Genomic DNA, 26,276 nt, shown 5'->3' with positions numbered 1-26,276 from the left:
AGCAGGTTCCCTGCTGAGCAGAGAGAACCCGATGCGGGGCTCGATCCCAGGACCCTGAGACCATGACCTGAGCTGAAGGCAGAGGCTTTAACCCACTGAGCCACCCAGGTGCCCCGGGTTGTCATTTTTAGAAGGTTCTTCAGGACATTCTTATCCACTGAGTTTGGGGACCCCAAGTTAGAGTCCTAACTCCAAAGGATGCAGGGAGGTACAATAGTGAGAAGTCATCTTTTCAGCATGGAACAAAGGTTAAAAATGAATCTTACTGATCAAGTGGAGGGGGACATCAACCTATGTGGACTGCTTTTCCAAGTTTGGCAATGTGAAGAAAGGAACAAAGAGAATGAGGGAAAAAGAGCAAAGTGATACAGTTGGCATTGACTAGATTATTAGTCCCTATTGGCCATGGCAAAGAACAGAGGGGTTTCATTTTAAAAGACCACAGTAAGCCTTTGGAGGATTTTTTTTTTTTAAGTAATTTTGAAAGAATCTCTAACAGAAGTTGCAAGAATAATACTAGGCTTCCTAAATCACTTGAGAGGAGGTTGCCAACCTGATGCTTCTTATTCTTGGATACTTCAGTGTATCTTTTCTACAAACAAGAATATTCTCCTATATAATTGAAATATACTGGGATTTAAACCCAGGCTGTCTTGTCATACACTTTTGCATTTAACCATTGTGAGGACTCTAAGACTATACTTGCCTCAACTATTTGGATGATGAAATGAGTTCAGATAAATGAGATAACTTTCCTACCATTCAGAATAATGTAAGGGAGCTAGAATTCAGATGCAGGTCTCTTTAACTCTAGAGCTACACTACCCAATGCAGTAGTTACTAGATCCATGTGGTTACTGAACTCTTGAAATGAGGCTAGTTGAAACTGAGATGAGCTTAAGTATAAGTAACACACAAGATTTTGAAGACTTAATATGAAAAAATGTAAAATCCTAAATTTTATCCCAATTTTATGTTGAAATCATATTTTAGATGGAATTAAATATATTACAAGTATCACGCAACTATTAGAAAATTTAAAATTACATATATGTGATACAGAGCATCTATGAAAAACTCACAGCTAACAACATGCTTAATGGGAAATTCTGAAAACTTTCCCCTTAAGATCAAGATTGAGATAAGGGTATCTATTCTTGCCATTTCTACACAACATGGTGCTGGAGGTTCTATCCAGGCTAATCAACAAGAAAATAAAATAAAAGGCACCCTGATTGGAAGGGAAGGGGTAAAACTATATCTATTTGCAGATATAAAACCCTACAGAACACACACACACACACACACACACAGCTCATAAATGGGTTCAGCAAGTTTGCATGATATAGGGTTGCAAGATATAAGATCAATATATAAAAATCAATTGTATTTCTATACACTGACAACAAATAATCTGAAAATAAAATTAAGAAAATGAAGGGGAAAAAATGAGGGGGCACCTGAGTGGCTCAATTGGTTAAGCATCCAACTCTTGATCTCAGCTCAGGTCTTGATCTCAGGGTCGTGAATTCAGGTCCTATGTTGAACTCCATGCTGGATGTGGAGCCTATCTTCAAAAAAAATGAGTTTATTCATAATTGCATCAATAAGAATAGAATGTTTAAGAATAACTTTAACAGGGGCCCCTGGGTGGCTCAGTGGGTTAAAGCCTCTGCCTTAGGCTTGGGTCATGATCTCAGGGTCCTGGGATTGAGCCCCGCTTCGGGCTCTCTGCTCAGCAGGGAGCCTGCTTCCTCCTCTCTCTGCCTGCTTCTTTGCCTACTTGCGATCTCTGACAAATAGATAAATAAAATCTTAAAAAAAATAAAAAGTGATATATTGAAGCACCTGGGTGGCTCAGTCAGTTCAGTGTCTTCCTTCTGGGGCACCTGGGTGGCTCAGTGGGTTAAGCCTCTGCCTTCAGCTCAGGTCATGATCTTAGGGTCCTGGGATTGAACCCCACATCGGGCTCTCTGCTCATCAGGGAGCCTGCTATCCACCCTCACCCCTCTTTACCTGCCTCTCTGCCTACTTGTGATCTCTGTCTGTCAAATAAATAAATAAAATCTTTTTTTTTTTTTAAAAAGTGTATTCCTTCTGCTCAGGTCATGATCCCAAGGTCCTGGGATCAAGCCCCACGTTGGGGGGGGGTGCCCAGCTCAGTGGGGAGTCTGCTTCTCCTTCTGCCTGCCACTCCTCCTGCTTGTGCTCTTTCACTCTCTTTCAAATAAATAAATCTTTTTAAAAATGTGAATATTATTCAGCCATAAAAAGAAATGAGTCATATTACAGCATAGACGAACAATGAAAACATACTGAGGGAAAGAAGTCAGTCTTAAAAACCCACATATGATTCCATTTATATGAAATGTCCAGAATGGGCAAATCCAAAAAGAGACAAACAGTAAAGGTTGCCATGGGTTGGGGCATGGGAAATGAGGGCTAATGGATAATGGGTTTCTTTTGGGATGATGAAAATGTTCTGAAATTGGATAGTTGTGATGGTTGTACAACTTTGTGAATGTACTAAAAAACACTGAATTATATATTTTAAAAGGATGAACTTTATGGCATGTGAATTGTATCTTAATAAAAAGGTATGTATGTGACTCCCACTAGATTTTAACTGAACAGCATTGTTCTAGAAAATAACCATGAATCCAGGTACCAAGAAAGACCATAATATAAAATCTTTGGGTGGTGATCCCATAGCAAGAGCCTGGGTTCCAGTCCCATTTCCCATAGATCGTTATCACTTGTTCTTTCCCTGACAGCTGAGATGATGCAATATGGGTCTTCCTCATGCTCTGTGGCTGCATGGGGATGGCAGAAGCTTCACTGACTTTATTTTCCAGGTCCGGGACACCCTGATGCTGGCAGACAAGCCCTTCCTTCTGGTGCTGGAGGAAGATGGTACAACTGTAGAGACAGAAGAGTATTTCCAAGCCCTGGCAGATGATACAGTGTTCATGGTTCTCCAGAAGGGGCAGAAATGGCAGCCCCCATCCAGACCGGTGAGTTTCCACGTGTGTAGGGGGGAGAACATTGGGGAATCTGGAAGAAGTCCTTGGGAGGGTGCCAACCACAGTCTTGTCTTGATACAGGGTACTAGGCACCAACTTTCCCTCTCCTGTAAGCCTGCCAAGAAGATTGATGTGGCTCGTGTAACCTTTGACCTGTATAAGATGAACCCACAGGACTTCATTGGTTGCCTGAATGTGAAGGCCACTCTGTATGGCACATACTCCCTTTCCTATAACCTGCACTGCTACCGGGCCAAGCACATCATGAAGTGAGTGAATTGGGATTTGCTGGGGATAGGGTGGGTATTCAGCAATGAGGGAACTCCTCTCTGCTCACGTGAGCCCGGGACTAGTGTTGACAAGGCATGAGAATTAGCATTTGTCTAGAATGTTATGGTTGAGTTAGTGCTTTAGAGTATTCCAAAGGGATACACATACTCCTCCAGGTGGAACTGGGATATATTATTTTTCTAATTACCTTCCACTCTAACAACTACTTTTTTTCCACCTAAAATAGTAAGTAGTTTTCTAATCAATTTTTAAAAAGTGAACATGTGTCAAAGATTTTACTGAACTTATTAATTAAGGAGAGAACCAGCAGGAAGTTACAATCAGTTCAGAGAATTAAAAAAAAACACCAATACATACAGGTGCATCAAGAATGCTGAGATAGGGGCACCTGGGTGGCTCAGTGGGTTGAATCCTCTGCCTTCAGCTCAGGTCATGATCCCAGGGTCCTGGGATCAAGCCCTGCATCAGGCTCCCTGCTCAGCGGGGAGCCTGCTTCCCCCCTCCCCCCTCTCTCTGCCTGCCTCTCTGCCTCCTTGTGATCTCTGTCAAAAAAAGAAAAAATGCTGAAATAACTGAGCGCCTGGGTAGCTCAGTCAGTTGAGTTGCCAACTCTTGGTTTCAGCTCAGGTCATGATCTCAGGGTGATGGGATCAAGCCCCATGTTGGGCTCTGCCCTCTACCTGGGGAGTCTGCTTGGGATTTTCTCTCTCCATCTGCTTCTGTCCCTCCCCTCTCCCTCATAAATAAATAAATCTTAAAAGAAAAAAGAATGAGGGCGCCTGGGTGGCTCAATGGGTTATAATCTCTGCCTTCAGCTCAGGTCATGATCCCAGGGTCCTGGGATCGAGCCCCACATCGGGCTCTCTGATCAGCAGGGAGCCTGCTTCCTCCTCTCTCTCTGCCTGCCTCTCTGCCTACTTGTGAACTCTGTCTGTCAAATGGATAAAATCTTAAAAAAAAAAAAAAAAAGAAATACATATTTAAAAAAAAAAAAGAAAGAAAAAAGAACGAGATAACTTCATAGATACAAAATTGGATTTCTCCCTGTGGGTGGGAGGGACAAAATGAATGTCCTTCCACAGATGGAAATAATTTGCACGTCTATGGACAATAGTCACTTGTATTATCTAATGAACTTCTTTTCAACATTTTACTTTATTTTTGAAAATTTAATCAAGTAACACAGGAAGCATGAGAACATGTTAAGTCGTAAGACAAGTACCATTATGGTGATGTCTCCCAATTTCAGCTGTTCCACTGGCATTCAAGTGAATTCTTAACCCTATCAGGTGGAGGCAGCCACTGAGGCAGAGACATCCACCTCTTCCAAAGCCACAAATCTAGGGAGTAGCAGAGCATGGCCTCTCGCCAGTTTCTTCTAACACATGTTATACTCCTTTCCAATTGCTTCACTTAGTGTCTACTGGGCACCCACTGGGTGCCTGGCCCTATGATGTAAGCTAAAGATCCAGAGATAAGATGTCAGAACAAGTTCCATGATGGCAAGACTTTTTATTGCCTCCAGTACCTTGGTGAATGCTGACACATAGCAGTAATTCAGATCACTGCAGAATGAATGAAGATGCATCTGATCCTTGTTCTTAGAGGCCTTCTGAGAAGTCCTGCTCAGGGTCCCCAGAGTTCTGCCAGAACATAGCTAGAGTAGACCAAACCTTCTTGACTTTTTTTTTTTTTTTAAATCAGTGTGTGTGTGTGTGTGTGTGTGTGTGTGTGTGTGTGTGTGTGTTTAAGATTTTATTTGTTGGGGGCACCTGGGTGGCTCAGTGGGTTAAGCCTCTGCCTTCAGCTCAGGTCATGATCTCAGGGTCCTGGGATCGAGTCCTCCTTGATCTCTCTCTGCTTCCTCCTCTCTCTCTCTGCTTGCCTCTCTGTCCACTTGTGATCTCTCTCTGTCAAATAAATAAAATCTTAAAAAAAAAAAAAGATTTTATTTGTTTATGTGAGAGAGAGCACAAGCAGGAGGAGCCACAGGCAGAGCAGGCAGAGGGAGAAGCAGGCTCTCCACTAAGCAAGGAGCCCCATGCGGTACCGATCCCAGGATCCTGGGATCATGATCCGAGCTGAAGGCAGATGTTTAACGGACTGAGCCACCCAGGCACCCCCTTCTTGGCTTTCTGAGCTTCTTCTGTGCATAGCCAGTCTGGAGATGAGGGACCTGAGGTGTGTGATTCTGTTTGCCAGAGATGACTCCCAATGTCAGGCTTGCACCTAGTTCTGTGGCTAAAAGTTCCATATTCCTCCTATACTATATCATGCCCCATGTTGATCTGGGATTGCTGCTGGTAGTTTGCAAATTTCAAAATCTAGAGCAAGAAGCTGTAGCTTTTAAACTCAGCACATTTAGGGGAAGTATGACTCTCAGACCTAAACACAGTAGATATGTTGGTATCAAGAAAACAGTAAGCTGGATTGGGTGTGGTGACTTAGTGGTGTCAGCTAGTTTTATTATTACTGTTGTAGTAAAACATACATAAAATTTACCACTTTAACCATTTTGAAGTGTACAGTTCAGTGGCATTAAGTACATTCACAATGTTGTATAAGAGTTACCACTATCAATTTCCAGAACCTTTTCATCATCTTAAACTGAAACTCTGTCCCCATTAAACACTAACTTTCCACTCCCTCTTCTTCCAGTCCCTGGTAACCTGTGTGTTACTTTCTTTCTCTGTTAATTTGCCTACTCTAGATATCTTACACAGTGTTTGTTCTTTTGTGACTGGTTTATATCACTGAGCATAATGTTACCAAGGTTCATCCATGTTGTAACAAGTTGTCAGAACTTCATTCCTATTTATGGCTGGACAGCTGGTTTTAAGCTTCTGTTCTGTAATTTGAGGTACAGCCTTGAAATTTTTAAAAATGGGGAGCCTGGGTGGCTCAGTTGGTTGAGCATCCAACTCTTGGTTTCAGCTCAGGTCATGATCTCACGGTCGTGAGATCAAGCCCCTTATTGGCTCGGGGGGTTGGGGAAGATCTGTGATGGGGCAGGGAGTCTGCTGGAGATTTTCTCCTCCTTCTGTCCTCTCCCCCATTTATTCTCTCTCATTCTCCCCCTTCCTCTTTCTCCTTAAAATAAAGAAATAAATCTTTAAAAAAATAAATATTTAGAGAATTTTCATGTGTAGATGTTTATAGTTCTAATTATCTTTCTGCCTCCCCATACCTCAACCATAAGTTCACTTATTGAATAAAGGTTAATACTTTGAAAGTTTTTTAAAAAAATATTTTATTTATTTATTTGACAGAGATCACAAGTAGGCAGAGAGGCAGGCAGAGAGAGAGAGAGGAGGAAGCAGGCTTCCTGCTAAGCAGAGAGCCTGATGCAGGGCTCAGTCCCAGGACCCTGGGATTATGACCTGAGCCGAAAGCAGAGGCTTTAACCCACTGAGCCACCCAGGTGCTCCTAGTTTGAGAGTTTTAATACCAGCCAGAAAGTCTTTATTTTCCTTTTCCCCCCACTCCCTAAAATCCCCACCCAGGACTAGTAATCTCTTTTAAACAGATCTGGATAAGAACATGGTTAAAGTGGTCAAACATTCTACCAGTTACTCTTGTTTTGCCCTACTCATCTACTTGTTAGGCTCCCAATGAAGTGATCTCATATTGTTTCAACCTCATAACCCTGTGAGGCATCGAAATGGTATGATCCTATTTGATGGATGAAAAAGCAGAAGCTCAGAACTCTAGTGGTTGGCCATGCTTCACATAGCTGAGAAGACTGGATTAGAATGCTGGCCTGACTCGAGTCCTGTTCTCAGTACATCACAACAGTAGGCATAGGGGACCTTCATGTCCAGTACCCTGAAAATTAGCTAGACCACACATGACTTGGAATCTAGAACAAAGGTCATGAAGGACAGCACCACGGTATGGAGATTTATGTGGCTGGCCCAAAGTAGTATTACAAAAAGTAAAGGTCTTATTAAATGAGCTTAAACTTTGCATGAGAAAATAGCGAGGTTTTGGACATCTCAATGAAAGTATGATGCCAGGCAATGCCTGTAGACCATCTCCCATTTGCTGAGGGAGGATAGCGTCCACTCCTGTTGACACACTGTGCTACGGTTTATGAAACTATGGAGGTAGCATGGAGGGGGAGACATTTAGAGGACGCAGAGAGAGGTTTTCTTTGTGGTTTGACTCCAGTGCCTTTTTCTTCCACCCAGGGAAGTTCTTCGTTGGGCCCTCCTCAGCATGCAGACCACAGGCCATGTGCTGCTCGGCACCTCCTGTTATATGCAGCAGCTCCTGGATGCCACAGAGGGAGGGCAACCCCCTGAGAGCAAGGCCCAATCTCTCATCCCAGCCTGTCTAAAGACACTGCAGTGACACCTCCAGTCCCTGGAGGCACTCCCCAAAGACCAGACTGTGGTCCCCATGCTCAGCTAGTAGCCACCACAGGCTGGCAGCTAGACACATCCTCCTCACCCACGCAGGACCTGAAGGAAGCAGCCTGCCCGGGGGAAAGGCTGGAAACCTGAGGGTTCTTACCCTGGCCCAGCTCCTTCCTGTCCAGGGTGGCTTAGCTGACCAAGAAAGGTCACCAGGAGGCTAGGCACAAAGTCTGCCCCTCACTTACTGTCTTCACACGCTCCCCACCTCCTGGCCTCCCAGCCCTAATACTCCTGAGTGAACCACCAAGTCTGCTAGTGTATGATATTAGAGAGCTCACATTATATTATTTATGCTGATACATCTTTGCTTGTGTTCTTTGGGGCTGAGGGTGGGGCTCTATCTGGAAGGTTGGAAAGGTCTGAGGGAGGAGAGGGATCTATTGTCAAACCGTTTTTCAAAATGTGGGGTTACAGGAAATGGGAATTCTTCTACCAACAAAAAACCATTTGATTCTGGAACTAATGTCTGCTTAATCAGAGACTTGAGCAGACCAGGTAATTGATATGATAAAGGAAAATTTCCAAAATAAATCTGTCTACCAGAAGGGCTTTGAATGGCAGGGTGGGACTAAGGCACTCTTCTAATTTCTCAGTGTTGCATTTTATTACAACATTTTAAGTGTTTAGTTGGGAAAGGACTCATCAGGGCGAAACACAACCCTCCGTCAATGCAAAGCTCTCCCTAGCTTGTCAGAAGCTTATCTTTCATGTTCAGCACTATCAGCTTCAGGATTTCAAAATGAGCTGTTACTTATCCACAAAGAATATTAGTTTCTCATCAGTGAGAGCTGGGATTTTTCAACCTAGAGCAACTCAAACAAGATAAGCATGAAAGGCCAAGTTTGTAGGTGACTGTGCTTTAGTGTGTGGCTCTCAGATCCAAAAATATGTCATTTCTGCCCCTGAATATAAAGCCTTTTTGGGTTTTAAATACAGACTCCTGCCTTACCAAACCTAGAGTCTGCAGTTTTTGCTGGCAGCCGATCCAAACCTGCAGCCATGTGTGGGAGGAGCTGCAGAGCTAGCAAAAACATACTATTCTGGGCTTTCTCCTGCTCCTACATTTAAGGCGGAGGCCTGGCTCAGTGTTATCCTGGCTGCATGGGGTAGGCCTTTCCCATGGAGGCATGATGTTTACATCAACACAGAAGATATTCCTGGTCAACACTTGCAGAGGCTGCAGCCTACCTGCCATCCCCCCCTTTTTTACATTTAAGTTTTTTTTTTTTTTAAGGTAAATGCTACACCCAGTGCTCAATGTGGGGCTCGCACTCACAACCCCAAGATCAAGAGTCACATGCTCTACCAATTGAGCCAGCAGCCCTTTTATTTAAAAAAAAAAAAAAATCCTTTTTAAAAATTTTTTAGATTTTATTTATTTATTTTAGAAAGAGAGAGAATGTACGAGAAGGAGGAGTGGCAGACAGACAGAAGCAGTTTCTCTGCTGAGCAGGAAGCCTGATACAGGACTCGATCCCAGGACCCCAGGATCATGACCTGAGCCAAAGGCAGACATTTAACCAACTGAGCCACCCAGGGGTCCCTTCAAAAAAATTTCTTTTAAGTAAGCTATCAGCCCCTCTTGTGAAGTCACGCATAAACTGAGTCGGGCTGGGGGTCCAGAAGTCTGGACTTTGTCCAAATGTCCCTCCTCCTATAATTGAGAGTGTCACAACTGAGTCTTGAGTGACTGACCATGATCTCTTGGCACCCAGCCCTCTTGGCCCAGGGAAAATTGCTTTTTTTTTTTTTCTTCCAGGAACTTGGAGACTGACCAGCTGTCAGCAGTGAACGGGAGAGGGCAGGCTTGAGTGAGGCTGGGATATATGAGAGGAAAATTCCAGAGAGCATAGGACCTCAGGAGAGCCAGAGACCAGTCCAAGTGCAGGGACGGCCCCGCTTGGGGCCGAGTGCCATATTGGAGGAAAGGTCTTTTGCAGTTAGGGCACACTGTGCTCCTGCCCCTAGGCCTTAGTCTTTCCACTTTTGCTCAAGCTGGTACTTACGAAAGCACAGGAGACCTTTCAGAAGAGGGGTACTAAAATGCCATGGGGCCTTATGACAAAGCACAGTACTGTCTGAGCCCAAAACAGGATAAAAACCACTTGCATTCTTGCCAAAAGTATTGCCAGTTCTGTCTCTATTTGTGTATATCTACTCGAAAATTGATTGTTTAAATCTTTGAATTAAAAAAATAAGTTCCTTGAGGTATAACTTACATACAATAAAATTTTCTCTTTTAAGGTATACATAATTAAGTTTGGGCAATGTTTTTTGCTTTTGTTTCTTTTTTTAGTTTTTGGCAATTTTTTAAAAGGATTTTATTTATTTATTTAGAGAGATTGAGAGAGTACACACGCGCACATGTACACACGCATGCAGGTGCTTGGGGAGAAGAGTAGAAGGAGAGGGAGAGAGACTCTCAAGCAAACTCTGCACTGAACACAAGCCAGAATCATGATCCCGAGATCATTATCTGAGCCAAAATCAAGAGTCAGACCCCCAACCAACTGAGCCACACAGGCGCCCAAGTTTTGGCAAATCTATAAAGTTATTTAACCACCATTCCCAGCATACAGAGAAGTTCCCTTATGCCCCTTCTAATCCCCATCACCACCCACCACAAGCTACAGCAACCTTTGACTCTTTTCTGCCAATATAGTTTGCCTTTTCTAAAATGTCATGTAAGTAGAATCATATAGTCTTTTTTTTTTTTTTTAAGATTTTATTTATTTATCAGAGAGAGCGGGGGAGAGAGCGAGCACAGGCAGACAGAATGGCAGGCAGAGGCAGAGGGAGAAGCAGGCTCCCTGCTGAGCAAGGAGCCCAATGTGGGACTCCATCCAGGACGCTGGGATCATGACCCGAGCCGAAGGCAGCCGCTCAACCAACTGAGCCACCCAGGCGTCCCTCAGATAGTCTTTTTAAAAAAATTATTTCTACTTATTTTTATATAAAATTTTTTATTATTGAAAACATTTGATGAACATACAGTCTTTCATATTTGCCTCAATTTTTAAACCAGATTTGCATGTGTGTATGTAGATGAAATATAGCAATGAAATAAAAAAAAGCAACTTACACAATTCCAGAGGGTGAAAATCACTATTCATCTTGTCACGTCTGATTCTTTCTCCAGAAGCAAACACATCTCATTTTTGTGTGTCCTTTAAGAAATGCAGAGACCCAGTGGGTTAAGCTGCTGCCTTAGGCTCAGGTCATGATCTCAGGGTCCTGGGACCCAGCCTCGCACCGGGCCCTCTGCTCTGCTTCCCCCTCTCCCTCTGCCTGCCTCTCTGCCTACTTGTGATCTTTCTCTGTCAAATAAATAAATAAAATCTTGGGGTGCCTGAGTGGCTCAGTGGGTTAAAGCCTCTGCCTTCGGCTCAGGTCGTGATCACAGGGTCCTGGGATAGAGCCCAGTGTTGGGCTCTCTGCTCAGCAGGGAGCCTGCTTCCTCCTCTCTCTCTGCCTGCCTCTCTGCCTACTTGTGATCTCTGTCTGTCAAATAAATAAAAAATAAGAAAATAAAAATAAAATATTTTTTAAAAAGATTAAAAAAAAAGAAATCAGAGACCTAAAATGCAATAAATATATGTAAATCTCACACACACACACACACACACACACACACACATATGCATCTTCAAGTCACACTGTCCTTTTCTTTCCTTTTTTGCTTTAATATCTATTTAGAGACTGAGTCATATTAGCACATACAGACATACACATTCCATAATTAATGGCTGGATGGTATGGATATGTTACAGTTGACTTAGCCACTCCTTTGTTGATGAATTTAGGTTAATTTCAGTCTTTTCCTAATGCAAACAGTGAATTGAAAGTTACAGTGCTCTTAGTAAATAAATAAAGTAATATGCAGGTTGCACGGTAACTTTTCTATAGTTGTGATTATAGGATAGAACCCATTTTGTTCCTTGCTATTTTTTTCACACAACACCTTGTTTTTCCTGTTGGTCCCTGCCTCTGCCTCCCTTCCTCCCAGTACCTTTTGCTCCCGGTGAATTTCTATTCGTTTTTCACAGCCCTTCCAATCACAACGCATGCTAGGACTAGCTTCTCTCCCTTCATTCACCCTCTCAATATATGCACAGGATTTAAGCAAGATGGGCTGTGACAAATGTGACCTGTGTGCACTCGGTGATCTTCTTGTGGGCAGGGCCTCAGTCTTGTTGATCTATATTTCTAGCTTAAAAATGCCAGGGTCCGGGGGCACCTGGGTGGCTCCGTGGGTTGAGCCACTGCCTTCAGCTCAGGTCATGATCCCAGGGTCGTGGGATCGAGTCCCACATTGGGCTCCTTGCTCAGCAGGGAGCCTGCTTCCTCCTCTCTCTGCCTGTCTCTCTGCCTACTTGTGATCTCTCTCTGTCAAATAAATAAATAAATTCTTAAAAAAAAAATGCCAGGGTCTGGCATACAGTTAACATTTTAAAAATGTCGAATCGGTGATGTATTAGATTTATTTCCCCTATAGTGCTAACCCGGGATGACAATACGTTTCCAGTTTTGAGATTTGTTTTGGTTTTGTTTTGATAAATTATGCTGTAGTGAATGTCATTCTCCCTCGGGCCTTCTCCTTTTGGATTGATTATGCACCTGTCTTGGGTGTTTTTGTTATTTCTTCTCAATTTGCCTTACAAAATTGGGCACAGTAGTGGTTTTTTGAAGTCAGAGGCTCCTACGAATTGGAATGGTTATCAGAGTACCTTTCGTTCCTGTTTTGCCTTAGGAGAGGTCCTATGATCCCGAGTAAATTCCTTCTCAGCTCCGTGCCTCAATTTTCCCAAAAGCACCGAGGTGAGGTGAAGCATTTTCTTTCTGGGCGAAGGCAAAGCTCCGCCTTTTCAGGGCCCTGAGTCCGCCTCCTCGCTATTCCGATTGACAGGCAATCTGACCAATCAGCGCACTGTAGCTGAGCGTGTCGGCCTTTCTGGACACATGCGCACTGTCGCCGCTGGGGAGATGGCTAGCTGTCGGGTTTTGCGCCAAGTCTGGTGTGGCTGCCGGCGGGGGCCGGGGGTCCGCCCAGGGTCCCAGGCCTCAAGCTTTGGCACCGAAGCCGGGTGATTAGGCCTCCCTCTGCCTCTTTGTGTGGGTGGGACGTTGGGGCCGGGGTAAGGTGTGTGTGGGATCTGGATTTAGGTGGGCATGGATTCTAATTCCGCTACTACTGTGTGACCCTGAACTACTCATTTGGTTTCTCTGAGCTTCACGTCCTTCCTGCAAAATGGGCGCCGTTGTTTATGAATTTTCGGGAGGCTCATCCAGGCATTTTCAGGCATTTGTAGGAGGTGGCAGGATTTAAGATGTGTGAAGATAAGAACGGACACACCTCAGGAAACAGTGATCTCCCTGTTGCTTACCCCACCTTTTCCAGACATCAGCTGCGCCGAGGAGGATCCAGCAAGCGGTCGGGGCAGTTGGGGGACCAGCCATTCGCGGGGGTGCTGCAGCTAGAGAATCTCACCCGGGAAGGGCTGGTTGATGTGCTGAGGGCAGCCGTAGTGGACCAGAGAGGTGAGGGCTGGGAGGGGCAGCTGCACAGAGATCTGGGAGGGCAGCCTGCGGCTCAGAGCCTTCTGCGGGCTGACTGGGCTCCCTAACAAAATCTTTGCGGGTCATATCCGGGTTCTGCCTCCCACTAGTGGTTTGACCTGGAACCAGCCACGTAATCTGCCCAAGCCTCAGCATCATGGGAATAGGGGTGTGAGGGTGCAAATAACTAGAGAGCCTTGAACATGGTAGGCACTTGGTAATAAGAATTGTCATAATAAATTATTTATGGACAAAACGTAGGCTTTGAAATCAGATCTAAGCTCTGTAATCACCTTACTGTGTGACTTTAGGAAAATAATTTCTGTGGACCCAAGTCGCCAGTGATTTAATTTTCTCAGCTATTTACTGAGCATAGGTTCTATTCCACTGTTCCAGACACAGTTATACCGTGCGGAACAAGATAAATATGGTTCCTACTCTGAGGGAGCCAATATTTGAGTGGGAGAAATGGGTTAACCAGAAATAAATGGACAAGGTACTTACTACTGATCAGGGTGTTATAACCGTGTGGCTGACATTAGATGGAGATTCAGGCCTCTCTGTGGTAGTGACATTTGAGCCAACATGATGTGAAAGAGCCAGACAGGTGAAAATCAGGGACTGAGGAGACAGCAGGTATAAAAGCCTAAAGTGGCAACAAGCTTAGCATATGCCAAGGACTGAAAGAACTTCTGTTTAGGGTGTGGTTGATAACTCATGTCTGAGAGTTGTAGTGGGGACACAAGAGAAGTTGAATTGAGAAAGTACTTTATAAACTCCAGTTGCTGCTTTTGTGTCACTGATGCTCACATACTGTATGTTCTAGGACCTCTTGTTACACTGAATAAGCCACCAGGTCTACCAGTGACAGGTATGGTCAGGGGGAGGGGAGGTAGTGGAATAGGGTTTGATGGCTCTGAGGGATTGGATAATGAAAAGAAGGAGATGGTGGCATGAAGCCAAAGGCCTCTGAGAGCAGCTTGTACTTTTCCTTCTTCCCCCCCCCACCCGCCCCAGGAAAACCAGGGGAGCTGACATTGTTCTCGGTGCTGCCAGAGCTGAGCCAGTCGCTGGGGCTTAAGGATCGGGAGCTCCAGGTTGTCCAGGCATCTGGGAAGTAAGTGGTGGGCGGTGATGGGAGAATAGCAGGACAGGCCTCCATCTTGGGTGAGGGAGCAGTTGCTTGGAAATAGGCTGAGACATGTTCCCTAGGCTGGTTTGGGATCACAGAGGAAGGATGCAAGGAAAAGGAGGGAGCGGACAGATCTGGGTTCATATCCGTGTGCACAAACTGTGATCTTAGGCAAAGCATGAAACTTCACTGAGCCTCAGTTCCCTTAATCATAAAGTAGAGCAGTGCTTTGTGTGCAGTCACTTCTTCAATCCCATAATCATGGCAGGCATTGCTGGTTGATCCACAATATTCTTTCTTCTAACTGCCATCAATTAGAGCTGGTACTTGAGATGAAATATGCTTTTGGGGAATTTAATTATTTACAAGCCAATATATACAAAATTCCTACTACAGTGCCCAGCACATTGTAGGCATTCAGCAGTGGATGGTAATTGTTACAACATTTGGCTGTGAGCTCCTTGGGAACCAGCGGAGAATGAGAAACTCATTAAATTATGTAGTCTTATTATTAAACATGAGGAAGTCAGGGTTATAGTACTGGTGTGACCTCTTGGCCTTAAGCAGGCCTGTGTTCCTTCCAAGGGGTCTCCCTTTTTTGTAGGTGAGCCCAGAAGACTTTAACTTCTGTGATTTATCCTCTTTCTCCAGAGACACCTCTGGGCTTGTACTCCTTTCCAGCTGTCCTCAGACAGCGAGCCGCCTGCAGAAGTTCTTCATCCACTCACGGAGAGCCCAGAGACCCACAGCCACCTACTGGTGAGAGGGGATGGGAGGCTCCCCGGGGCAATAGGAAAGTCCTGGCAAGCCGTCCTGTGACCTCTTCCTGCCTCTTTCTCAGTGCTGTCACTGATGGGATTCCAGCTACTTCTGAGGGGGATATCCAGGCAACTCTGAAACTGGAACACATTGATGGTGTTGATCTAGTAAGTCAGGTCTGGGAGGGAAGAGGAGGGGACTCTCCAAATATATGATCCCTAAAGAGGAGTCAAGTGTATAGACTTGGGGTGGCTGGCTCTCTTGTCCCCTAAAACAGGCAAGTGACCACTGCTTATACTCTGGCTCCATCTATTGGGAGCAGAGAGGGTCTGGGTGAGCTGCCAGATATGTGTGAAGCTTGTTCATTCTTGGGGGCTGACACCACAGGTAATTCCAGTGAAGTCCCCATCCCGGAAAGACTTCCAAGAAGGTGTCAAGAGGACCTTCAGCCACTTCCATGTGGTGGCCATGGGCTCTGGCTGTGCCCTGGTCCAGCTGCAGCCACTGACAGGTGGGTCTGGAACCTTGCCAGCCCTCACAACTGTATTTGGCTGGGGCGTGGGGAGGGGGAGTGGGAAGAAGGTGGTGGTGGTGGTAATGGCAGCTTGGGGAGCATTTGATGGTCTCTAAGAAGGAAGTAGTCAGACACAGCTGAAGGAGACAGCGCTTCTGCTGCCAGTCTGATGGTCATTCCTTTGTAGCCCATCTATTTTTTTTTTTCTCTAAGTTTTTGATCTCTAAGTTTTGTTCTGTGGTTTCACTGTGCCTAATCTAGGTGTGTGGGCTCAGTTTTATTTATCTTCCTTAGAATTCACTTTGTTTCCTCAGTCTGAAAATCTATGTCATCAATCCCAGAAAGTTCTCTTCAAATGTTGCACCTCTTGCATTTTCTCTGTTCTCTTCCTTCTGAATGCCTGAGAGAGGTGTCTGACCTTCTCATTCTACTTACTAGGTCTCTTTTCTTTCATATTTTTCATTTCTTCATCCCGGTAATTCTTCATCTGGGTAATTTCTTTAGATCTATTTTCCAGGTGAATAGTTTTCTTTTCAGTTGGATCTGCCAATTCAGCCCATCCATTGACTGTATTTTTCTTTCACTTCTAGGAGTCCTATTTGGTTGTTTTACAAATAAAAATGGCCCTGAAAAATATAGAGCATCTTTTTTTCTCATATTTGTTCAAGTTAAACATACTGATATTTCTATATTTCTATTCTATATATATTTCTGTATTTTCATTGTCTGAAGTTCTGGAGAGCCTAATCCTATGGTGTTTCATGCTGACTCTCATACTTGGTAGATTTTCATTGCTCTGTGATTCAGGAATGTGGATTCACGTTCAGCTGGGCCTCTATCTGTGGAAATCTTTTGTTACCTCACTGTAAGTAGGGCCCTCGGGAGTGGTTCTGCCATTGGTTCTGCCAAATGCCCCAGAGCTATCAGTTTCAAGTTCTCTTTGAATATTAATGTCTTGGTTGGAAGTTCACAGATTACGCTGGTATTGAGTCCCAAACCTGTGAGAGTGGGCTCATGGTTGTGAATTCTCAGGGGAAAACTTCACTCCCTTCACCCATACCTAAGGTGATGACCTGTCTTCATCGGTGGCTAGCTTTTTCTCCTGGTTCACCCCTTTACTGAAGATGTAGCTCCTCTAGGATTTCATTTGGGTACCAAGGCCTCAGCCCTGGCCCCTAGGTAGCTACTTAAACCCAAGACCCCTGGATACCAAGATTTGCAGCATCCCTGGAATAGATGAAACGTTGGCACTTGTGTACTGTGGATTTGTTTTCCACTGGCTTTGGTCTTGGGGACCTTAATTTCCTCTGCCCAGCTCTATATTTAAAAGGATGGTTCTTATATTTTTCTGGTATTTCTAGGTGGTTTAGAGCAAGAAATTTTTTAGATTATCCAGTCCACCATATTGCTAGACATGGAAGCAGAGTAGTAGCTCCTGGGTTTGAATCCCAGCTAATGGTAGTGGGCAAGTCACTTCTTTTTGAGCTTCAGTTTTCCTGTGTGAAGATGGGAATGATGATAGGACCCCCTTATCAGGCTGTCATGAGGATTAAATAAATTTACATATGTGAAGCACTTTGTACCATGCCTAGCACATAGCTCCCCATTTCTTTGTCAGGTTTCCCCAAAACCTGTTCAAATTGGGGTAAGCTAAAAACAGGGAAGGTATTGGCTCCCATAACTTAAAGTTTAGGCATAGCTAGATCTTGAGGCTCAGAGGATGTCCTCGGGATGTTCTTTCTGCATTTCTTTTTGCCTCCTGCATATTGGCTTCTCCCTCCCACAGGCTCTCCTCTGGGCACAGTAGAGATGGCCAGAGGCTCTGGCAGCTCCAGGCCTGCACCCACCAGTTTAGTACCCTAGCAGGAAAAAGCATTCCTTGTTTCCAGTAGCTTCAGCAGTAAATTCAGGGTTGTATCTCTTCATGAGCGAATCTTACAGGCTGGGTAGATTGATGGTTATGACGGTGCTGACCTGCTCTTGCGCCCTGCTCTGGAGTCGGGCGGTAGCATTGACCTCACTAAAACCACGTGATCTGTAAATGGGAGCAGAGTGGTGGTGTTTCCCCAGAGGAGAGGAGGGATGATGATCCTGGGTGGGACAGAAAGAGCAACTGCCTACCATCTGTCCTCTGTCTCCTGTCCCCCAGTGTTCCCCAGTCAACTCCAGGTACACATGGTACTACAGCTCTGCCCTGTGCTTGGGGATCACACATACTCTGCCCGTGTGGGCACTGTCCTGGGCCAGCGCTTTCTACTGCCAGCTGAGAGCACCAAGCCCCAAAGACAGGTACCCACACCCACCTACCTATTGTTTCGGGGGGTGGGCTGTGGGGTGAGGGTGGGCAGCACCTTCAGACATTAGCTATGAAGTCTAGGACTGAGTGGCCGCCCTCTTGGCTTCCAGAGCTATTTATAAGCCCTGTCTTACTGTGTGCCTTGAGCAAGTAACATCCCCTCTCTTAGGCCTTGTTCTGCCCATCTGTTCAATAAGGGACTTGAACCAGCTGATTTCTCAAGGCCCTTTTAAGTCCGTTGTTCTTTATGTCCCTGGTGTAAGGACTAAACATAATTGTGTGTGGGTTATGGTTACTCTATGTGCTCTAACAGAGTTACCCCAAAGTCCCAGAGTTTAACACAACAGTTTCCCTCCCATTAAATCTAATGAATGGGGTTGGGGTAGGGATGGGCTTTACCCCAAGGTCACTCAGGGACCCAGGCATTGCCATGCAGCCAGCAGATGAAGGGAGACAGTACAGTGCAGGTCCATTTGGGAGGTTTTCATGAGTCAGGTCTGGCAGTGGCTTGCTTATACTTGCACTCCTGTTCCATTGGCTAAAACTATCACGTGGCATACAGTTAATAAAACTGCAAAAGGGACTCAAAAATGTTTAGCTGTGTGCCAGGTGGGAACTGATTTGATGAACGCTAGCCAGTCTCTGCCATAGTGTGATGGTATATGTGAGTGTGTGTTTGTGTAGAGAATACAAATAAGAAACTATGGACAGGGAGGGAGCAGGGGAGGGAAGACCTGCCTTACTTCCATTTTTGGTTAGAGCTGGTTGGAACTCAACCTGGCTGAATGCTGACATGCCTCTCCCACCCCAGGTCCTGGACGAAGCCCTCCTCAGACGCCTCTGCCTGACCCCGGCTCAGGCTGCCCAACTGCCCTTGCATCTCCACCTGCGCTGTCTCCATCTTCCAGGCATGAGGCCCAGGGAGGCCCCCATGAAGCTTCTGGCACCCCTACCCCCTTATTTCTCCAGGACCCTACAGTGCCTGGGGCTCCGCCAACAATAGTCCTCCTTCTGTTCCTTCTGTTTCCACTGGCAAACAGTGGGGATGGAGGTGAGGGGAGAGGAGGATGAACCTACCATCAGGCCTGAGGAGAATGAGGTCAGTGCTCAACATGCACTAAGGCCATGCTTTAAGATCCTGGGCTCTGCATTCGGACAAACCTAAGATCAGGGCCTGGCTAGGCCACTTGCTGTATGGTGTTAGGCAGATGACTTCACCTCTCTGCTGAGTTAATAAAAGTACCTACCTCATAGTATGGTTTTGACGATTTGCTGAGAAAGTAAACGTTTATCATGGAGCATACTTTCTGCTGAGTTCAGTATGCGATTTTATTTGGCTGTTTCTGTCCCAGTTCTAGCTGAGAGGAAATATCTAACTTTTTTGTCATTTAGTTGTGCTAAAATACATATAACAAAATTTACCATCTTAACCATTTGTTTTAAACATTTTTTTAAAGATTATTTATTTATATATTTGACAGACAGATCACAAGTAGGCAGAGAGGCAGGCAGAGAGAAAGGGGGAAGCAGGCTCGCTGCTGAGCAGAGAGCCTGATATGGGACTCAATCCCAGGACCCCGAGATCATGACCTGAGCCGAAGGCAGAGGCTTAACCCACTGACCCACCCAGGTGCCCCAGCCATCTTAACCATTTTTAAGTGAGCAGTTCAGTGGCATCAAGTATGTTCACATTGTAGTGCAACTGTCACATCCCATCAGCCTGAAGAACTGAAACTCTGCCCCATTAAACACTGACACCCCATCCTCCCACCTCCCAGTAGCCCCATTCTCCTCTGTGTCTATGAATCTGATTACTCCAGGGACTTCATATAAATCAAGACCTTAGACCTTTTATGTGAAAAAATTGTGAGATATATCAAACATATGAAGAGTACATAAATAGTTCTGTGATTTAAAGAGTAATTATAAGGCGACTCCCATATAAGCACCACTTGGCACGAAATAGAAACATACCTCTCCTTCCCTGTTAGGGTAGCAGTTCTCAACCCTGGCCCCACATTAGAACCCCCTCAGTGAAACTTTTAAAAAGCCCCTTCCTTCCCTGGGATTCTGCACCCTAAAGATACCAATTTAATCAGTCTGGGCTGGAGATTCCGGCATCGATCTTTTTTGAATCTCCCGGAGGGGTTCTACTGTTCAGTCTAGGTTGGAGGCCCCTCCCCTGACATGGGAGCTTTCCTTGTTTGTCTTAAGTTTTTCCACCAAATATACATCCCTAAACAACATATTTTGTTTAGCCCAATTCTAAAGTTTCCGTAAATGGAGTCGTGCTATCTATGTATATACTCTTCAGCGATTTGTTCTTGTTCCACACTGTGAAATGCATCTGTGTGGTGTGCTATGGGTTTGAATTCCAGTGCATGACTCTCCCAGTTGATCCATTCTACTGTTAACATCATCATTCAGCTCTTAGCACAACACTGGTGTGAAGCTGCTCATGTGCATTTCCTGGTTCAGTTATGTCAGAGATGCTGGCAGAGTGTATGTATCTTCACTTGACTAGCGTATTGGTTTCCTAGGACTGCTGTAACAAAATTACCACAATCTGAGTGGCTTAAGATAACAGAAACTGATTTTCTCAGAGATCTGTCTGGAGGCCAAAAGTCTGAGATGAAGGTGTCAACAGGGCTGTGCTCTCTGAAGTCTCTAGGGATGAATCCTTGCCTCTTCCAGCTCCTGGTGGCTGCAAGCCTTGACTTATGGCCACATCACATCAGTCTGCCCTCATCTTCACATGGTCTTCTCATGTCTGCGTCTTCTAAGGACACTTGTCATTGCATTTAGGGCTCACCTGGATAATCCAGAGTACTCTCATCTCAAGATCTTTAACTTAATCACATCTATGAAGACCATTTTTCCAAATTAACTTATTCACAGGTTCCAGGCAGATATATCTTTTGGGGGAAGGGAGGCTAACATTCAACTTACTACAACTAAGAAATACCAGTTTTTCAGATGGGTGTGGCTGGTCGGATATTTCTTTCTAGGAGACCATGGGCCCTTGCTGAGGAAGGAACAGACCAACTCGCTCTGGAGAAGGGCTGGTGTTTAGGTGAGGTCCATCCTTCCCCCATCTCGTGGTGTAAATCTGACGCCTGTTAGATGTTACTCTGCTGCTGGGCCAGGTTCTCCCCTGGACTTGGGCCTTGGGGATCTCCCAGTGGTGAGCAGTCTGGCAATACGTCCTAGCCTTCTCATTGCCACATGATCTTGGGCAAGCCATGTCTCCTCCTTCAGACTCCCGTTTCTTCATCTACAAAGTGAGGCTTATCCCCCAATCCAAGATCAGAGATGCCAGAGAGACACTGCATAGGAAACCCCATGCCTGTTGCTATGGGGTGGAATTCTGGCCCTTTGCTTTGTGGAAGGGTGTCTGACAGCCTCTAGCTCTCACTCTGGATGTTGGGGCACAGGGCCTCAGCCTACTCTCTCTTCACCATCCAACAGAAATGGAGCCAAGCCCAGGAAACTTCACTTGCTCCTTTTTATTTGGCGCTGCATCCAGGACAGGGGCAGTGAGGACCAAAGCAAGGGCTTCTCTGGCCTCACGTCCCCCATGCCCCCTAGTTCCTGGTATGCTTTGATAAAGGGCAGGGGTCCTGGAAGGCTCAGTGTTTTCATGAGGCATGCCTCAGCCTTGGGTTTGTCACAGAGTCTGGTCTTGAACTTGCCTTTGGCTTTGATCTTCCTGTAGGTGCTAGGAAGATTTCCAACTTCAAAAGGTAGAGGCCACAAGGTACTTCCAGAATGGGGACCACGAAGGCGCTGGGAAGCAACAGCCTCGGTGTGAAAGGGGGGAAGAGGTGGAAGAGATGATCAAGAAATCTGTTCAGGAAGGGGGTTCTGAGGGAAAAAAGCCCTTCCCTTCTGGCTCCAGCCTGCCTGAGACCTGCCCTTGCCTGTGCCCTCCAGCCCTGACCCTAGAGCCCTGTATTTAGCACTGCCCACCAGGGTGCAAGTCACAGTTCAAGGCCCACCTTTCTTGGTTTTAGGACGCTGGATGCCAGCTTGAGCTCAGAGTTAGGTGGGAAGGAAATCAAAACCTTGGCAGTAGGTAGAGTCATCAAGGCCTTGCCTGTGGTCGACAGGGCCTGAGAGCCCACCAGCTTGCTGTGTTGCAGTCTGAGGACCCGCCCCTGGGATCGGAGAACATGGGGAGAAGGCAGCCGGGCCTTGGTGTGGACACTGGGGAAGTGGGAAGGGACTGTGGGAGCAAAAGGGGCCATGAGGGCCTGGGGAAGGTCCAAGGCCGACAAGCTGCCCCTCAGGGAGAGCATGAAGGGTGGGGAGGTGGGGGAAGAGGAAGGCTTGGGGTTTGAGATGACAGATGGAGCCCTCCCAGTTCCTCCTCCAGAGGCCATGGGAAGAACACAGGATTTGGAGTCCAACAGACCTGGGTCTGCATCCCAGCTCTGCCCCTTCTGAGATGTGCAACCTCGGGCAACTTCCTTATACTTCCTGATACCTCGGCTGGAAAATGGGGATAATAGCACCTACCTTGCTAGGTTGTGAGGACTAAAGGAGCTGGTTAGGTAGCAGCACAGTGCAAACTGTTAAATGCTGTAATTAGCCCCTTTCCCCCAGAGGCAACTCTGCATGGAGGCAAAGGCAGAATACTGCAGCAGGCAAAGCTTGGGCTCTGGAGAGAGATGGACCCGGGATTGAGTCCTGGCATTTGAAATAAGTCCAGCTGCCTTGCAGGGTGGCTACTTTGGGAGAGAACAATACTCATTTGGACGTGCATTTAAAAAAAAAAATACTTTGGAAGTGATGGCTTTTCCTTGCTACTAGTGTCTTCTAGGTGGGGCAATGGTGGGGTTGCAAATCCAGGTGGTTAGGACGGGGGGGCTTGAAGAGCAGGAAGAAATTGCCTTGGGACCCCAGGGTGTTTTACGGGAATGATCTTACCCAGGGCCTGGGGGTTCTTCGGACTCAATGGCAATCTGTTCAAGGGGTGGGGTTGCCTGTCCCCACTAGCAAAGGTCATGGTGAAAATGCAGCCCATCCTGGTGCTGGGGGGCTCCCACTTCCGGAGGTTGGGGTAGACCAGGGCTGTGGCACTTTTCGCCTTGCCTTTCTTCCCCTTTCCGGGGGCCGAGGTGGTGGCAGTGAAGGTTGGCTTCTCAGTGTGCCCCAGACTCCTGGCCCCAGCAACTTTCCTAGGAGCTGACTTGTGGGTAAGGGTCCCCGAGTCCTTGCCTTCCCCAGAGCCTCTCTGGGTCAGCAGGTGAGGGAGTGCTGGGCGGACCCCCATCCGCCGGTGACACATTGCCAGGGGCTTCTTGATGGTGGAGCCCTCTACTAGGAGCCGGATACCCACATACTGAGGTACCTCCACGGCAGGCTGTGGAAAAGAAGAGGAGATGAGGACTGTTCAGACAGTGATGCTGGATGCTGGAATCCTAGGCCCAGAAGGAATCAGGACAGAGATGGATGAAATTAATCTCTGGGCTAAGAAACAGGAAGCCCACCTCTGTCCTCTAAGGAGTCTGGCTCCGGAGGCCTGAATCAAAAAAAAAAAAAAAAAAAAAAAAAAAAAAAAAAAAAAAAAACCAACCTAGAAAGTCACAGAGTCCCTGGGATTAGTAACTCAGTGGAGTCAGAGAGCCTTAACCATGCTACCACCAGCACTCCCTACCTTTTACCCTCCCCTAAGTTCTCCCAGCCCCTGCTGAAATGTGTATGGCTCTGCTCCACAGGCCACTGCTGACAGACAGCTTCCTGAGTTAAGCCAGAGTCTCTGCAGACAGAATTTGAGTTGTGTCACCCAGACAGATAAGAGGCTTGGAGCCTGTCTGGAGCCCTGCATGAACCCATTATGGGGAAGCAGAAATTAAGAGCTTTAATGAAGGCATTCTACTAAGAGACTGAAGTAGCAAATTTGCAGAAGGAGGCAGAGAAAAAGGTCCAAGAGAGGAGCTCCTGTACAATTTTCAGTTCCTATTAAGCCAGCTGTACACCCTGTAGCTAGGCTCCAGAAAAGCCCCCTGTGTCTTGCTAATGACCCCCCCCCTTTAACCTTGAGGTACTCTGAGGTATTTTCTGTGTCAGTAGAATAACCTGATTAGAATCTAAACATCAGAATCACTTGGATCTTGTTAAAAATAACCAAGCCCACAAAACCCAACTGATCAAAGGAGGCAAGAATCAAAACTGGGTATCAAAACAAGTTGGTGAAAAGGATGACAGGAAAATGTGTCATGTGCACACAGCCTCGGCATCACTTTACAGAGTAAGTGATCATTGCCAGAGGGAGGAGCCAAGTGACAATGGAGAGATCTGGTAGCCACTGCCCTAACCCTGTGGTCAGACTTAGCATCACTAATCAGGAGACAGTCCAACAGTGTGTGCCTTGTGATAGCATATAAGGCACTCAGTATCACCTCTCAAGTGTTCTTGCCAAAAATGTTTAACCTGAACCTCACCAAGCTGTTTGGCCTAACTTCTAGTTTACAGGACATTGAGATAACAGAAGAACAAGCTAAACAGCATCACGAAGAAACAATCAGATAAATCCAAAATGTGGGGCAGTTCTACAAAACAACCAGCCTGGTCCCTTCAAAAGTTCCAAACAAACTATGGAGGAAGAAAAAGCAGTGCTGCTGCTCTAGATTAAAAGAAATTAAAGATCACCCAAAGGAATAAAACCTGTGACAAATGGAATCAAGGAAGTGAAAGACCTATACATTGGAAACTAAGATACCAATGAAAAAAACCGAAGACACAAATAAATGGAAAGATATTCTTGGCTCATGGATTGGAAGAATTAATGTTATTAAAATGTCCACATGACCCAAAGCAATCTATAGATTCAATGCAATCTCTATCAAAATTCCAATGGCATTTTTCACAAAAATAGAAAAATTAATCCTATATCCTGTATGGAACCACAAAAGACGCTGCACAGTCCAAACAATCTTTTTTTTTTTTTTTAAGATTTTTAAGCCATCTTTATACCCAACATGGGGCTCAAAATAATGACCCTGAGATTAAGAGTCACATACTCCACCAACTGAGCCAGCTAGGAGCCCTCAAAACAATTCTGAGAAAGGAGAACAAAGCTGGAAGCATCACACTTACTGACTTCAAACTGTATTACAAAGCTGTAGCAATCAAACAGTATGGTACTGGCATAAAAGCAGACACCTAGATCAAATGAACAGAATATAGAACTGCCCAGAAATAAAGTCACACATACAAGGTGAATTAATTTATGACAAAGGGGATACAAAAAGTATCTCCTTCAGTCTCTTCAATAAATGGTACTAGGAAAACTAGAAGCCACATGCAAAAGAACGAACCCAGACTACAACTTATAGCACACATAAAAACCAACTCAAAATAGATTAAAGTGAATTTAAGACCTGAAACCATAAAACCCTTAGAAGAAAACACTGGCAGTACTAAGCTCCTTGCCATCAATCTTGGCAATGATTTTTTTTGGATTTGATACCAAAAGTAAAGGCAATAAAAGCAAAAATAAAAACATGGGACTATAACTAAAAAGCTTCTGCACAACAAAGGAAACCATCAACAAAGTGAAAAGGCAACTCACCAAATGGGAGAAAGTATTTGCAAATCATATATCTGATAAGGGGCTAATATCTAAAATATATTATAAAGAACTCCTACAAGTCAATGGCAAAAACACAAGTAATCTGATTTAAAAATGGGCAGAGGATCTGAACAGACATTTTTCCAAAGATGACAGACAGATGGCCAACAGGCACATGAAAAGGTGCTCAACGTCACACTAATCTTGGGGGAACTCCAAGTCAAAACCATATGGGATATCACCTCACACATGTAAAATGGCTATTTTCAAAAAGGTAAGAAACAAGTGTTGGTAAGGATGTAAAGAAAAGGGAACGCTTGTGAACTGTTAGTAAGAACTGGTGCAGCCACTGTGGGAAATAGCATGGAGCTTCCTCAAAAAATTAAAAATAGAATTATCATATGATCCAGCAATTCCACTTCTGAGTATTTATCTGAAGGGAAAGAAAGTATTCCTATCTTGAATATCTGTACCCCCATGTGCATGGCAGCCCATCAATGGATGAATGAATAAAGAAAATGTGACTGTCTGTTTAGCTAGCTAGCTAACTAGCAATCATGGAATATTATTTAGACATAAAAAAGAAGGAAATATTGCCTTTTGTGATAAAATGGTTGGGCTTTGAGAGCATCACACTAAGTGAAATAAGTCAGAAAGATCAATATTTCATGATGTAAATTATATGTGAAATCTAAAATAAAAATAAAAACA

At 45.3% G+C, this 26,276-nt stretch overlaps 3 protein-coding genes and 1 long non-coding RNA gene across 27 annotated transcripts in view; 2 read left to right on the top strand and 2 right to left on the bottom strand.

The window, feature by feature from the left end:
* The window catches only part of CIDEC (cell death inducing DFFA like effector c), a 12,011-nt gene extending 3,980 nt beyond the window's left edge, over positions 1–8,031 (top strand). For both annotated transcript variants that reach the window (XM_059161662.1, XM_059161661.1), the window contains exons 4-6: positions 2,856–3,014; positions 3,105–3,292; positions 7,505–8,031. In XM_059161662.1, coding sequence (XP_059017645.1) covers positions 2,856–3,014; positions 3,105–3,292; positions 7,505–7,667 — 510 coding nt within the window. In that variant the 3' untranslated portion in view covers positions 7,668–8,031. The remainder of the gene's footprint in view (positions 1–2,855; positions 3,015–3,104; positions 3,293–7,504) is intronic.
* Positions 1,449–12,682, bottom strand: LOC131824204 (uncharacterized). The gene is made up of 3 exons (XR_009350791.1): positions 12,460–12,682; positions 10,815–10,899; positions 1,449–1,567 (listed from the first exon to the last, which is right to left on the bottom strand). It is a non-coding gene; the product is annotated as an uncharacterized LOC131824204 (long non-coding RNA).
* On the top strand, positions 12,683–26,276 carry RPUSD3 (RNA pseudouridine synthase D3). Of its 3 annotated transcripts, XM_059161657.1 has the most exons (9): positions 12,683–12,816; positions 13,131–13,270; positions 14,115–14,159; positions 14,306–14,405; positions 15,072–15,179; positions 15,262–15,346; positions 15,567–15,690; positions 17,843–17,982; positions 18,801–19,242. In XM_059161657.1, the coding sequence occupies exons 1-9, from the start codon at positions 12,692–12,694 to the stop codon at positions 18,990–18,992; spliced, it is 1,059 nt and encodes a 352-aa protein (XP_059017640.1). In that variant the 5' UTR covers positions 12,683–12,691; the 3' UTR covers positions 18,993–19,242. The 3 variants fall into 3 exon arrangements, with proteins under 3 accessions (XP_059017640.1, XP_059017641.1, XP_059017642.1); XM_059161658.1 differs by lacking the exons at positions 17,843–17,982; positions 18,801–19,242 and adding an exon at positions 24,460–26,276; XM_059161659.1 differs by lacking the exon at positions 18,801–19,242 and having other exon boundaries at positions 15,262–15,350; positions 15,525–15,690; positions 17,843–17,960.
* The window catches only part of TTLL3 (tubulin tyrosine ligase like 3), a 28,125-nt gene continuing 23,329 nt past the window's right edge, over positions 21,481–26,276 (bottom strand). For 12 of the 21 annotated variants that reach the window (XM_059161648.1, XM_059161633.1, XM_059161641.1 and 9 more), the window contains 3 exons: positions 22,919–23,354; positions 21,988–22,214; positions 21,481–21,790 (listed from right to left, as the gene is read on the bottom strand). In XM_059161648.1, the coding sequence (XP_059017631.1) occupies positions 21,482–21,790; positions 21,988–22,214; positions 22,919–23,354 (972 nt within the window). In that variant the 3' untranslated portion in view covers position 21,481. Of the gene's footprint in view, positions 22,215–22,403; positions 22,481–22,918; positions 23,355–26,276 lie in introns of all 21 variants that reach the window. The other 9 variants (XM_059161647.1, XM_059161652.1, XM_059161645.1 and 6 more) reach the window with 7 other exon arrangements.

The sequence above is a fragment of the Mustela lutreola genome, chromosome 2, assembly GCF_030435805.1.
Source record: "Mustela lutreola isolate mMusLut2 chromosome 2, mMusLut2.pri, whole genome shotgun sequence".
NCBI lineage: Eukaryota > Metazoa > Chordata > Mammalia > Carnivora > Mustelidae > Mustela > Mustela lutreola.
The sequence above is the reverse complement of the archived record's forward strand: the minus strand, read 5'-3'. Positions and strand labels throughout refer to the sequence as shown.